Source organism: Petaurus breviceps, unplaced genomic scaffold (genome assembly GCF_028583685.1).
Source record: "Petaurus breviceps papuanus isolate PSGF00001 unplaced genomic scaffold, PetGlider_PUasm1.0 138, whole genome shotgun sequence".
Lineage (NCBI taxonomy): Eukaryota > Metazoa > Chordata > Mammalia > Diprotodontia > Petauridae > Petaurus > Petaurus breviceps.
Window position 1 is genome coordinate 28115789 of NW_027185694.1, and position 15391 is coordinate 28131179.

The 15391-nt window shown below is 37.7% G+C and overlaps 1 protein-coding gene across 2 annotated transcripts in view; it reads right to left on the reverse strand.

The window, feature by feature from the left end:
• IFT140 (intraflagellar transport 140) overlaps positions 1-15391 on the reverse strand; it is a 179590-nt gene that overhangs the window by 123706 nt on the left and 40493 nt on the right. For both annotated transcript variants that reach the window (XM_069108847.1, XM_069108852.1), the window contains 3 exons: positions 13103-13251; positions 9125-9328; positions 8674-8746 (listed from right to left, as the gene is read on the reverse strand). In XM_069108847.1, the coding sequence (XP_068964948.1) occupies positions 8674-8746; positions 9125-9328; positions 13103-13251 (426 nt within the window). The remainder of the gene's footprint in view (positions 1-8673; positions 8747-9124; positions 9329-13102; positions 13252-15391) is intronic.

Below are 15391 nucleotides of genomic sequence, written 5' to 3' on the forward strand. Positions count from 1 at the left end.
TTTTTTTTTTCCTATTGTTTGCTCGTTTCCCCAGACTATTTCTGTATTTACATTTATTCTGTATATACTTACAGATAGACTTGTACTGTTAACATGTAAGCTCCCTGTGAGTAGGGGTTGTTTCATTCATTGTATCTGTATCCCCAGAGCACTGTATACTGCCTGGCATATAGGTGTTTCATAAATTCTTGTTGCCGGATCAATTGTCTGGCTGCACTTCCCCTGACTATCCACACTGAACTTTCACAGATGATGATTTGAACCCCAGTGGAGGACTTTCCAGTTATTCTTGTTAAATTTATTTTTATTAGGGATCAGGGAGGTGGAGCCAAGATGGCAGAGTAAAAGCAGGGACTTGCCAGAGCTCTCCCCCAAGCCCCTCCAAATACCTGTAAAAAATTACTCTAAGCAAATTCTAGAGCAGCAAAACCCACAAAAAGACAGAGTAAAACAAATCTCCAGCCCAAGACAACCTGGAACATCAACAGGAAAGGTCTGTTGCACCAGGCTAAGAGAAGAGCACAGTCCAACACAGGCTGTGCCAGCACAGACCAGGCCCTAGAAAACCCAGAGCAGCCCTCAGGGGACTGAATCACTGGCAGTTGTGGCTTTTCTAGACTTCTCAGCCTACAAATACCAATGACAACTTAGAGGTCAGTAGGAAAAGGCTATTGGACCTGGGTGAGAGAAGAGCAAAGTCCAGCCCTGGCCACAACACAGCCCTGGTACCAGCAAACCAGGAGCAGACCTGGGGAGTGACTGAATTGGTGGTGGTAGCAGCAGTGCCAGTAGCAGCAGCTGCTTCCAGAGCTGTCAGTCCACAGACAGTAAGGGATTAAACAACTAATTATAAGGAGATTACCAGAGGTCTCTTTGCTGGCACTGAGACAGGACTCTGTTGCTTTTCCCCTATTTGAATTTGTGTCACAGTCCTGGGAGGCAGTCCTGGGGTGAGGAGAAGCACAAGCATAGCAGAGCTCATGGCAGCAGTGAAGTGGGAACCCTCTTCACAGTTCCAAGGCAGAAAAGAGTGCCTGTAGTCACTCACAAATTGGAGCACAGACCAGAAGAGGAACAAACACTTCTCCTTAGATCAAACCACCTTGGAAGAACTGAAAACTTACAGGTCCCTAGAAGTATCTCTGATAATAGCTGCACAAAACCCCTGAAGCTTGGGACAGTATGCCCTCCATACTGAAAGCACAGCCCTGCCTTAACAAAGAGTTAAAAAGTCAAGAAATAGGCTGGGAAATGAGCAAACAATGGGAAAAAAAACTCAGGTTATAGAATCTAACTTTGGCAACAAGGAAGATCAAAACATATACTCAGAAAACAACAACAAAGTCAAAGCTCCTACATCCAAAGCCTCCAAGAAAAATATGAATTGGTCTCAGGCTATGGAAGAGCTCAAAAAGAATTTTGAAAATCAAGTAAGAGAAGTAGAGGAAAAATTGGGAAAAGAAAGGAGAATGATGCAAAAAAAATCATAAAAAACAAGTCAATAGCTTGCTAAAGTAGACCCAAAAAAATACTGAAGAAAATAACACCTTAAAAAAAAAACTAGTGAATAGAGCATTGGCCTTGGAGTCAGGAGGACCTGAGTTCAAATCTGGTCTCAGACACTTAACCCTTACTAGCTTTGTGACCTTGGGCAAGTCACTTAACCCCAATTGCCCTGCCTTCCCCCCTCCAAAAAGCAAAAAAAAATACTAGACCAAATGGAAAAAGAGATCCAAAAAAGCCAATGAGGAGAATGACTTAAAAAGCAAAACTGGCCAAACAGAAAAGGAAGCCCAAAAGCTCACTAAAGAAAATGATTCCTTAAAAATTAGAATGGAGCAAATGGAAGCTAGAAACTCTATGAGAAATCAAGAAATTATAAAACAGAGCCAAAAGAATGAAAAAAAAATAGAAGACAATGTGAAATATCTCATTGGAAGAACAACTGACCTGGAAAATAGATCCAGGAGAGATCATTTAAAAATTATTGGACTACTTGAAAGCCATGATAAAAAAAAAGGTGCCTAGACATCACCTTTCAAGAAATCATCAAAGAAAACTACCCTGATATTCTAGAATCAGAGGGTAAAATAGGAATTGAAAGAATCCACTGATCACTTCCTTAAAGAAATCCCAAAACAAAAACTCCCAGGAATATTATAGCCAAATTCCAGAGTTCCCAGGTCAAAGAGAAAATATTGCAAGCAACCAGAAAGAAACAATTCAAGTATTGTGGAAACACAATCAGGATAACACAAGATTTAGCAGCTTGTACATTAAGAGATCAGAGGGCTTGGAATACAATCTTCTGGAGGTCAAAGAAGCTAGGATTAAAACCAAGAATCACCTACCCAGCAAATCTGAGTGTAATCAATGAGGGGGAAAAATTCAATGACATAGAAGAATTTTATGCATTCTTGAGAAAAAAGCAGAGCTAAATAGAAAATTTGTCTTTCAAATACAAGACTCAAGAGAAGCATGAAAAGGTAAACAGGAAAGAGAAATCATAAAGAATTTATCAAAGTTAAATTGTTTCCATTTCTACATGGAAAAATGATATTTGTAACTCATGAGATCTTTCTCATTATTAGAGTAGCTGGAGGGAATATATATGGACAGAAGGCAGAGGGTGAGTTGACTATGAAGGGATGATATCTAAAAAATAAAATTAAGGGATGAGAGAGGAATGTACTTGGAGAAGGAGAAAGGGAGAGGCAGAATGGGGTAAATTATCTCACATTAAAAAGGCAAGAAAAACACTTTTACAGCAGAGGGGGAGAGGGAGGAAGTGAGAGGAAATGAGTGAACCTTACTCTCATCAGAATGGCTGTAGGGAATAACATACACACTCAATTGGGTATGGAAATCTATCTTACCCTACTGGAAAGTAGGGGGAAAGGGGATAAGAGAGGGAAGGGTGCTAGAAGGGAGTGCAGATTCGGGGAGGTGGTAATCAGAAGCAAACACTATTGAGGAAGGACAGGGTGAAAGGAAACAACATGACTATTATTGAAGTGTTTTGCATGACTACACATGTATAACCTATATTGAATTGTTTGCCTTCTCAATGAAGTTGGGTAGGGAGGGAGGATGAGAATATGGAACTCAATTATAAAAACTAATGTTAAAAATTGTTTTTACATGCAACTGGGAAATAAGAAACACAGGCAAGGGGGTATAGAAATCTATCTTACTCTACAGGAAAATAGAAGGAGAAAGGGATAAGAGAAGGCAGGGGTGGAGGGGTGTGATAGAAGGGAAGGTAAATTGGAGGAAGGGGTAATCAGAAGCAAAACACTAAATTTCTTTTTATTAGATTTGTCCCAAATTTCTAGCTCATAGAAATCTTTCTAAGACCTGGCTCTGGTGTTCAACATGTTAGCTATACACTTTTGCTTTATGACAATTGAAGATTGGACAATCTTACTAACTATGCCTTCATCCAAGTCATTCATAAAAATGTGAAACAGCACTAGTGTATAAATCCAGATCCTTAGATTTCTACACTAGAGCAATTCAATTTGGTTCCAATAAAGATTGTTATTTTAATCAATTCCAAATCCATCTACTGCTCTCTGGGATCAGACAGAACAATTTTAATATCTTTTTAACTTGACTTGAAGGTGGCTGTAATGTCCTCACTAAGACTTCTCTTCTCCAGGCTAATATACATTGGCAGTTCCTTTAATCAATTTGTGTATGACATGGTACCCAGTCCTCTCACCATCCTAGCTATTCTTCTCAGGACATGTTTCAAGTTGTCAACATACTTTCTAAAACGTGCCACCCAGAAACAGAACTGTCCTTAAAAAAATCATGTTCCATGACTCACAGTCATATAGCTATAGGAGGATACAGTTATTTTAAAAGATGGGCTTTTGTGGTAGTGAGCAACTTGGATTACTAAAAATCCTCCAAATGAAATCTGGCCATATTTCCTTCTCCTATCCAATATTGGGCCTAGGTCACTGACTATCTGTAGCACATTTTCAAGATAGATATATCCTAATGGACTAGTCACTAACTCAAAGGGACAACTACATGCTGTAATCTAGGTAATATTAAATTTTAATCTATTCTTTTTAGCATTTTTTAGTACTTATGCCAATATCTTCTAAATTAAATTAGTTTGGTTAGGCCAAATCAAATAAATATGGGTGTTGCTAAAGAGAATAAATGCTGTTCCAAGACTTGGCAAAGTTAGTACAATGTCATTTGTGATCAGGAGGATTTTAAGATCCTTGCTATCAGTTAGGGTAGATTTGGATTTGGTTTAGGATATCCTTCATGATCCTGTTGGATACCTTAGGTGAATAAGTTTCCTATTTTATGGCTTGCCTGAATTTTTTTTTAAAGCTATTGGGGTTAAGTAACTTGCTCAAGGTTACACAGCTAGTTATTTCTGTGTGTGGTGCTAAGTATCTGAGCCTGGATTCGATTCCCCAGATCATCCCAACACTGGGGCCAGTGCTCTTACTTGCTGAGCCACCTGGCCGCCCCTTTGCCTGAATTTTTATGTTGTTGATTGGATCAATTAACAAAATTACCTCCATGGTTGAATTTATCACAGATTCCCTCACATGATTTTTTTTTTGTCTTTTGAGAGGGGGTAAGGCAGGGCAATTGGGGATAAGTGACTTTCCCAAGGTCACATAGCTAGTGAGGATTAAGTGTCTGAGGCTGGATTTGAACTCAGGTCCTCCTGACTCCAGGGCTGGTGGTCTATTCACTGCACCACCTACCTGCCCCTCCCTCATATGATCATAACAAATGTGTCTGGAAAGAGACTTTAAGTTTGCATTTTGTTCTACCAAATCCACCTTTAAAAAAAATAACAAACAATAGACTTAGAGGAATATTATATTATTTCCTCTTCTAAGTTGGTTGTGTGATTATGAATATGCAATCTTTCAGAAATATGTAATCTGTAGAAAATCAACTTTTTTTTTTTTTGCCTTTTGGAGGGCAATTGGGATTAAGTAACTTGCCCAAGGTTACATGGTTAATTTGTGTGTGTGTGTGTGTGTGTGTGTGTGTGTGTGTGCGTGTGTGTGTTAAGTGTCTGAGGCCAGATCTGAACCCAGGTCCTCCTGACTCCAGGGCTAGTGCTTTACTCACTACACCACCTAGCCGCCCCAGAAAATCAACTTCTAAAACCTGACTGTTCCCTTGACATATCTTCAACATAAATACACTGGATACACATAGAACGTTCGCAAATATTTTATAAAGATAAGATGACAAACTTGTTTCTTAGTGCTTGTTGCCTTCTTAGTCACCTTTCAGAAATCATCTGGGATCCTCTCTTTTGGAAAAGATCTATTTTTGAGGTCTTGAAAATCAATTCCCGTGTGCCTGTAACCACCAGCTTATATTTCTTCTGAATGTATTTTGTTAGGTCCAGACTCTCTTCATGATTTTATCTTAAGAGCCATTGTTTCTTCATAACAGAGTCGAATTCCAAAAAGATATGATGGGCTAAAATAATAGGCTTAGTCTAATAAGATGAAACTTAAAAGAGAGTAAAAGTCAAGTTCTGTGTTTTAGGTAAAAAAAAAAAATCAACTGCACAAGGACAGGTTAGGGAAGGTATAACTCGACATCACCACATGAAAGAAGAAAGATCTGAGGGTTCTGACAGGCTCCGGCATTGTGGATGCAGAATCCAAGGGAAGCTGCTTCACAATAACCATAGATGAGACTACAGCAATACCAAGAGCGCTGCTTCATTTTGTGTCTATTGGTTATCCTCCTCCTCCTACTTTCATCTACAAACACTCTTGGGATTATCTGGCTTCGCTGAGCCTCATGCTAAACTCTTTGCAATCACATTTTTCCTTCTATTTCTTTACATGGTTTTGGGATGTGATACCACCCATAATTTTCCATCATGTTTTTCCTTGTTTTACAAATGAATATATACTCTAAACTATTGTTGCCCTTGGATGCCACATGACTGCTTGGCAAAGGGGGCTCTCAGCTCTTTTGGCCTTTTTGTTGTGGCTTGACCTCTCCAAGAAATGATGGTGATAAGAATCAATGTCTTGACCTTTGTCCATTCCTTATTATACAAAGTCAGTAGCTTTGTCTACATTGACAAAGAACTTTTGTTTTCTTCTCATCTTGTGCTTTATTCCAATTTGGTATAGACTTTCACCTTTACACTCACCTGCTGATATTTTGACTGCTCACAGACACTAATTCTGAACTGACTGCTATTGTCTATAACCAGTTGTTTCCTGTCACTTAAGATAGAGTCAATTTTATTTTGTGTCATTTGGTTTTTACCATATCCAATACCTTTCAACTTTCTTCTTGAAGAAAGTATTAATTAAAACAAATATGAGGTTTCATCTCATACCCAACAGACTGGAAAAGATGACAAAAGATGAAAATGGTAGTTCTTGGAGGGACCACAGGAAGACAAGAATATTACTGCACTGTTGGAGGTGCTATGAACTGGTTCAATCATTCTGAAAAATTATTTGAAACTACACACTAAATGTCACTGAACTGTGCATACCCTTCGACCCAGTAATAAGAGTAGTAGGCATATACTCCCAAAGAAGTAGAAAATTGAGAGATAGGACTGATGTTTATGGGATAATTTTTTATTGTAGCAAAATGAATCAGAGGGGCGCCCAGGTGGCCCAGTGAGTAAAAGCACCAGCCCCAGAGTCGGGAGACCTGGGATCGGTTCTGGCCTCAGATACTTAACACCCACACAAAATAACTAGCTGTGCACCCTTGAGCATGTTACTTAACCCCAATTGCTTAGGTGCGGCCAGGTGGCACAGTGAGTAAGAGCGTCGGCCCCAGCGTCAGGAGACCCGGGATTGGTTCTGGTCTCAGATACTCGGCACCCACACAAAAATAACTGGCCGTGTAACCTTGAGGAAGTTACTTAACCCCAATTGCTTTAAAAAAAATGAATTGGAAACCAAATAGGTTTCCATCAATTGGAGAATGAATGGTTGAGGCATATGAATGTAATGAAATATTTTTGTTCCATAATAAATAAAGAATATGACAAGTTCAGAAAAATCTGGCAAGACTTGAACTGATTTAGAGTGAAATGAGTGAAACCAGAAGAACAATTTACATGGTGACCATAACAATGAAAAGGAAAACAACCCTGAAAGACTACAGAATTCTGATCAGCACAGCAACCTATCATGATTTCAGAAGACAAATGATAATACCTCTTAGGAAAAAGTGTCACAGACTGGTGGTACAGAAAAAGACATGAATTTCCAGAAACAGCTAGTGGGCTGAATTATTTTGCTTAATTATACTTTAACCAATCCATAAACATTAATTAAGTGCCTACTATGTGCAAGCACTATTGCTAGTCTCTAGAGATACAAAGATAAAAGCAGAGCAATTGCCCTCAAAGAGCTTATAGTCTAGCTGGAGGAAGACAACATGTACACAGGGAATGAGAACAGGGACTGGACCTATGATTTCATTGTTAAAGGAAACTTCTGAACAAGGAAACTCTTTACAGCAAAGCAAATCAGCACTTTTAGTTGTTGCCTACAGTTACTTCGAGCTCTGGGAGGTCAATTGACATCTGTAGGGACAGAGGTGGGACCTGAAGCCAGGCCTTCTTGGTTCTAAGGTTTGCCCTCTATCCATTACATCAAATTCCTTCTCAACCAGTACATATATAGGTATACACATACTAGATATGTTTGTATGTATGAAGAGGAAGCACTAGGACACCCTTACCTTCTGTTCTCTTATCTCCATTCTCTTCAACTCTAATACACACCCATGCCCAATTCCAACCTAATCCACCCCTTCTCCTGTGTCCTTTGGAACTGCTGTACAATTGTGAGCATATTTCCCTTCATTTTGTATTTCTTTCTCTTACATTCCTTCCATCTATTAGCCATGAGAACTGTGATAGTATCCCATCCCTGGCCATGGTTTCTAGCAAAGGTTATACCTCCCCTTACACCTCCCTTCCCTCCTATCCCACACTGCTGGTACTTGAATGGTCAGACTATCCCCACAGTCACTTCTAGAACCTCCCATTACCAACTTTATCCTCCTTTCTCAAGGAATTAAGCACCTGTCTTACCATCTTCCTTTCCTCCTCAACTCCTAGCCTTCTTCATTTCAAATCTTGACCCTAGAGTTAGCCAATTCAAATTCTCATGGTCATAAACTCTTGAAGTCCTTACCCTCTTGCCCTATCACTTCTGATTACTTGGCAAACCTAGATTACTATCATTATCTGCCTCCTCCACTCTTAATTACATGCTGCTGAATGGAACTAGAAGAAATCAAATAACCATTTTGACTGGGTATGTTATAACTTCATGTTATTTAATTTCAACTAGCTCCTCCCTATAGCAAGGCAATGTTTTCTCTGTGATTCCCTCTCAAGTCTTCACAGAAGTTATTCCAAACTTTTTTTCTTTTTAAGCCTCTCTCTCTCACCCCACCTTAGCTAAAACTTTGCTTTACTCTACTGAGAAAATTTAAGTCATTTGATGTGAACTTTTCCTCTCTCCTTTTCTTCATCTCGAAATCCCTGACATCATTCCCTGCTCTCTTCTCTTATGTAGAGATCATCTTGGAAATATACACCCATCTGAACCTTGTCAGAAAGGTAAAATAATTAGTTTAGAACTTTATTCGTTTTTGAAAAGAAATGGGCTTTACCTGCATTTCGCAATGTGGCTCCAGAGGGCTCAAAGATAGCAACTTGTTTCCCATTCCAGACTGCAACAGCATCCTGAAAAGAATAAGTATAATTAAAGGGAAAATTTTTTTTAAAGTGAAATTCTGCCCTTACATTGGAAACTTTTTTTCTCTCTATGTTTTATTTAGTAACTCCTTCCCATTTGGTATTCTCTGAGAGCAGACACTAAGCCTGTGTTGACATTACTCAAAATAAGTCTCAGCTTTTTAAATATTATTTTCAGTGTAGAGGTGATAGATTAGGTGTGCATCCATGAAAAGATGCTGAGATGCCAGAAGAACATGAGAGATCCTAAGAGCAGAATCAAGGATTGCCATTTGTCATCCTAAGAGAGACTAATACTCCAACTGGGAATCTATTCTAAATTGAATGTGTTCCATTTAGTTTAAGATGAAGGGTCATTCTTATTACCTTGGTGGCAAAAGCACCACTGATGTGCATCTCTGTGCGCAGGCTGTATGTCATTCCCGTGAAGAAGAAGGTCACGTTCAGCAGATTCGGTGACACCTGAACCACTGCCACCTGCTGGTGGAAGTGGGACGACATTGCCTGCTCACTGAGGATGACCACAGAGCTGATGTTATTCACTGCCAGAAGGTTCTTCCTGGAGCCCCACTGCATTTGAATAGTGAAAGAGAAACATCAGGAATTTGAAAAAGAATAGAGTTGCTAAGACGAAAATGCTTGATAACTAACTTCTAGAGTTAATAAATAATTTTCTAGGGATTAGAAAAATTAGATTTGCTGACTGACATTTACTCCAAACTTAGGATAACCAAGAATTTTACGCTAGGAAAACTGCTTCTTGATTTAAAGGCACAAGTGTGGAAGCAGTTGAGAAAATACATAAGTAGCGATAAAGGGATTTCTTTGACCTCAATACATTGATAGATATTAAAAAAATAAATAAGCATATATTAAATATTTGTGCTGGGCACCGTGCTAGGCACTTCACTAATCTAAGCTCATTTGAGTCTCACAAATACCCTAGGAGCAGGTACTATTATTGTCCCCATCTTTACAGTTGAGGAGACTGAGGCAAGCAGAGATGAAGTGACTTGCCCAAGGTCACACAGCTAGTGCGTGAATAAGCAAGGCTTAACTTAGGTCTTACTGACTCTAAACCCAGCGCTCTCTCTACTGCACCATTTAATTGCCTCTAAATATGAGAAGGATCACTATTGTAAAAAGTATCACTCTCAATACAATGTATAACACTCAATATAATACCCAAAGTCTCCACCAATGTGGCAACAGAGATTACAAAGAATTTAGACTAAGCATCTACTCTAGAGAGCATCACCAGGTCTGTTTTAGGTTTGTGGTTAGCAGAAGTTGAAAAGTGACTACTCTAAACCCAACTACTGTACCAGAATAAGATAAAATCATCTCACAAGTAATCCCTTTACTTTATAACTGCTACTATATCATCCATATCAGCTTATACACAAGATACATAGTGCACATTTGTGATCCCAGGAAAGCAGCCACATGGTGGACAAAATTAATCGGCAAGCTATGTATTCTCTAAAAAAAAAATCTTTAAAATGTTGCTTAAAAATTTAGATTGATGACACTGTAGATATAGAAAGATGTAACTGAGTTCTTAATCAATAAAACCTTATCTCTGATGTATAATATTCCAATTTTGTACAGAAACTATATTGTTGATGAAAATGTTCCTTTGTTTTGTCTCCTAAAAAATATGGTCACAAATGCCTATAACAATCCTAAGCACATGCTAACATGTAAATGAATGCTATAGTTCTGCTTTATAAATAGGTCATAAATAATGGCACTGATATATACATGTAACAATTGAATGGGTTGTGATTTGTTGTTTTAGTTTCTTTGCTTTTTAAGGAACTTAACTCATATGGTTGCCTCTTCAAATCAGAACTGAATATTTTCTTTTGTATTTAAAAATACACAAATTTATTCTTAACCTTTTTTGTGTTTTGTATAAAAGTATGGTGAAGCTTACATAACCCTTCTTAGAATAATTTCTTTAAATGCATAAATAAAATTCACAAAATTACAAAGGAAACCAATTGTGCTGAAATTCAGTTGTCAGAATTTTTTTTAAGTTTATGTATCCAGGTGAAGAACCCTTAATTTAAGATCTGCACTGATTGTCTAACAGAATGTTTCTCCAAACAATGTCTGGAGTTCAAATGCAAATTTGGGAAATTGAGCTTTAATCATAGGGGTTCAGGTACCTAACAGGCACCTGGATAGTATCAAAGTATTTTCCCTGTTGTCAGTGACATGATAGGATCTTTTCATATACCTTTGACTCACAGTCTATTAATGAGCATCATAATATGTCGTCAATATAATAGAAGATGAAATCAGATCAAGAGGTTAAAAAATGGGAATGAATGTCTACAAATTTGTGTTACTTGTAACATAATTTTTAATGTCTGGCTTAAGTGCTTTCCGGTTTTAAAAGATAAAAAACACCTTGAGGGACACTGATTTTTAAAATTTCTTTCTTCAGAAGTTAATTAGTCTCTTGTTATGATTTAAAGACTTATCAGTAACCATTTGACATAAAATATCTTTCCTCTGTCACACAGTTGTACAGGCTTGAAGGGAAAGAGACTACTTGCTCATATTTTCCTTCTTGTTATCTACCAGCTTCCAGAATACTTTCCTTCCTTCCTCAATAAATTTAGTGCCTCTTTCCAACTCCTATCTTTATGCTAGGGGACTTCAGCATATATACTGATATTCCCTAAAACACCCTAATTTAAGTTCCTCAATAAACTCATTTTGCCAATTTCTCCATTCCATCTTAACTACACACAGAGAGGGTCATACCATTCATCTTGCCATCACCTATAAGTGTTCTACTTCCATGTTTATGGAATCTGGAATTCCTTGTATATGATCATAACCTATTGTCATTCCAATTCTCCTTTTGCCTTAAAATCTTACTACTTTTCATCCTCACTGTGACCTCCAGTCTCTCCTTCCCTAAGTTCTCTCCTAGGCCATCACCTCTGCACTGGCTATATTCTACTTCCTTTTCCATCTTAACCCCACAATGAACCAGTACAAGTCTACACTATACTTTCGAGTTCCTTGTACCCTTATCCTACTGTCAATCTTACCCTGCCAAGTCCCAGACTAGGAGTAGCCCCATTACTTGCTGCCTGTGTTTCTATTCATGAGCTGTTAAATGAAGCTAGAGAATAATCACAAAATTGTGCTGACTGTGTCCACTACAAATTTATGTTAACATAATCTCAACTGGGCCCTGACTGTAGCAAGGCAATCCTTTTACAACTTCCTAATCAATTTATTTTCCCATTTACCACAGTGGCTTTTCCAAATGTTTTCATCTGTCCTTAAACATCCCATGGTTCTGTATTATCCCATCTCCCCAGCTAAGAACTCTGCCTCATATTTTACTGAAAAAAATAGAAATCATTCACCAAGAGCTACTTCTCCCTTCCTCCTAATCTCATATTATTCAGATGCCTTCTACCATTATCTCTTTAATCCCTCCTGTCTCATATGAAGGTCTTTCTCCTTTCCTACATAGTGATGTCATTTTGGTTCTCTTTGAGAACAAAGGACAACAGCTAACACTTATTTGCCTCTATTTCCTTTGTGATCCTATGACACTGACCTCCTTGTTCCTTGCATAAGAAATACCACTTCTCAACTGTGCGTTTTCACTGACTTTGCCTGATGCCTCAAATTTCCTCCCTCCTTGTTTCCAACTCTTGTTTTTTTTGGCTTCCTCAAGTCTCAGATAAAATCCACCTTTCTCCAAGAAGCCTTTCCAAGTTTCCCTTAATACTAGTAACTTCTGTCTTAAATCACCTCCAATTTATCCATGTATATCTTGTGCATACATAGTTATTTGCATGTTTTTTCCCCCACCAGACTGCAAGTTCCTTGAAGGCAGGTATTTTCCTTTGCCTTTCTTTGTACTTCCAGTGCTTAACACAGTGCCTGGCATAAAGTAGAAGCTTAATAAATGTTTGTTGACTTGGCAACTGGCATCACCATCAGGTTGTAATTTGACCAGTCTCTGCTTTGCATTTTCTTTTCAACTGGCAAACCATCTCCAGAGTTGACCAGTTACCTCATTCTGCAGAAAATTGTTTTGACAGTTTGGGGGGGAGGTCGGAGATTGGGAGGACATGGAACCTATACATGCAGACATATACATAGAGACATTGAAAGGAAGAGCTGTCACCATTCAGGCTACATTCTGGTTGGTTAAAAAATTTACAGAAGGATTTGCATAGGAATTATTAGCTGTGAAATTAAAATTTAATTTATCTTCAAAGAGTTATATTTTTCAACTAGATAGCATGAAAAGAGATATCCTTTATCTCAAATAAGTAGACTGAAAATAGGCATTTCAGTGACCTTTATCTGAGTGATATTCCCTTCCAGCTCAGTTGGGGTTTGCAGACTCCACTTGTCCTTGCCTTCTAGGATCTGAGAGTTCTGGTTGCCCACTGGTACTTTCTTCCACATAGCAACCTGTCCTTTATTGGTACCTGCTGCCAGAAGACCTGTGGTTAAAAAAAATAAGCATAAGGAAAAAGTAAACAAGAAGATGAACTCAAATGGGAGTCAAGAATGCTTGGGTTTTTACCACTGACCCCATGAGGCTATTGCAAAGATGACATATAGTTGTCAGCTATCATTAGTAGTTCTTACTTTGCCACCAGCTAGTTTTGTGACCCTAAGCAAGTCATTTCCCCTCTTTGGGCTTCAGTTTTCTTATCTATGAAATGAGGAGGCTGGACCAGATTATCTTGAATATTTCTTCCAATTCTAAACTTCTGTAACTCTAAGATGACAACTCATTTTTTCAATAAATGGTACTTTTATAAAAAATCCTTGTTATCTAGCAAAGGATCAAATATTTTCTTAGTGAGAAATGTCTTGAAATTAGAAAGGCTAATGGCAAGAGAGCTAATAATTAGAATCCTAACATCTCAGAATGGGAAGGAACCTAAGCGATCATCTCATTTCTTAACATCATTCATGAAGCCCAGAAAGTGGACATGACTTGTTAAAGTCATAGAATTTGAAGACTAAACCCCAAATGATCTGATTCTTAGTCCAGAGGTCATTTAATATTGCTATAAGTACTGATGTTTTATATAATATTTTTAAATAATATTTTATTTTCTCCCAAGTACATGTAAAAACAATTTTTAACATTTGTGTTTTTTTAAGTTGAGTTCCAAATTTTATTCCTTCTTCTACTCCCTCCCCACTCCCCAAAATGGTAAGCAATCTAATATAGGTTATACATATACGATCATGTAAAACATATGTCCATATTAGTCATTTTGTGAAAGAAAACAGAAAGAAAGGAGAAGGAAGGAAGGAAGGAAGGAAGGAAGGAAGGAAGGAAGGAAGGAAGGAAGGAAGGAAGGAAAGAAGGAAGAAAGGAAGGAAGGAAGGAAGAAAGGAAGAAAGGAAGGAAGGAAGGAAGGAAGGGTATACTTTAATCTGTATTCATCATCAATTCTTTCTCTGGGAGGTGGATAACATTTTTCATCATGAGTCCTTTGGGATTGTCTTAGATTGCTATTTGTCATATAATATTGCTGTTACTTTATACAACGTTCCCCTGGTTCTGCTCACTTCACAATGCATCAGTTCATGTAAGTCTTTCCAGGTTTTTCTGAAATCACCATTTTCATCATTTCTGATAGCACAATAATATTCCATTACAATCATATTCCACAACTTGTTCAACCTATCCCAAATTGATGGGTATCCCCTCAATTTCCCATTCTTAGCATTACATAAAGAGCTGCTATAGATATTTTTGTACAAATAAGTCCTTCTTTGGGATATAGACCCAGTAGTGGTAGTGTTGGATCAAAAGGTATGCACAATTTTATAGCTTCTTTGGGCATAGCTCCAAATTGCTCCCTAGAATGGTTAGATTAGTATCCCAGTTTTCCTACACCACCTCCAACATTTGTTTTCCTTTCTTTCACATTAGCCAATCTGACAGGTATAAGGTAGTACCTCAGAGTTGTTTTAGTTTGCATTTTTTCTAATCAATAGTGATTTAGAACATTTTTTTACATAACTATAGATGGCTTTGATTTCTTGATCTGAAAACTACTTGTTCATTGTACACAGTAACAGTCACATTGTGCAATGACTGACTTTGCTCTTCTCAGCAATGTGAGGACCTAAAACAACTCCAAAAGATTCATGATGGAAAATGCCATCCACATCCAGAAAAAGAACATGGAATTTGAGTCCAGACCAAAGCATACTATTTGCTCTCTTTTTTTGTTTTCTTCTGTTTTGTTGTTTTTTCTTTCTCGTAGTTCCTCCCATTTGTTCTAATTATTCTATCCAACATGACTAATGTGAAAATATGCTTAATAATGTATGTAGAACCTATATCATATTGCATGCCATCTTGGGGAGGTGGAGAGGAAAGCAGAGAAATTTCATTTATTTATTTATTTATTTTTGAGGCAGAGAAACTTTAAAACTTATGAAAGTGAATTTTGAAAACTAAAAATAAATAAATTTATAAAAACAAACAGAAAAATTGGAGAAAAAAGAAAACTACTTGTTCGTATCCTTTGACCATTTATCAACTGGGGAATGATTTATATTCTTATAAATTTGACTTGTTTTCTATATACGTAAGAAATGAGGCCTTTCTCG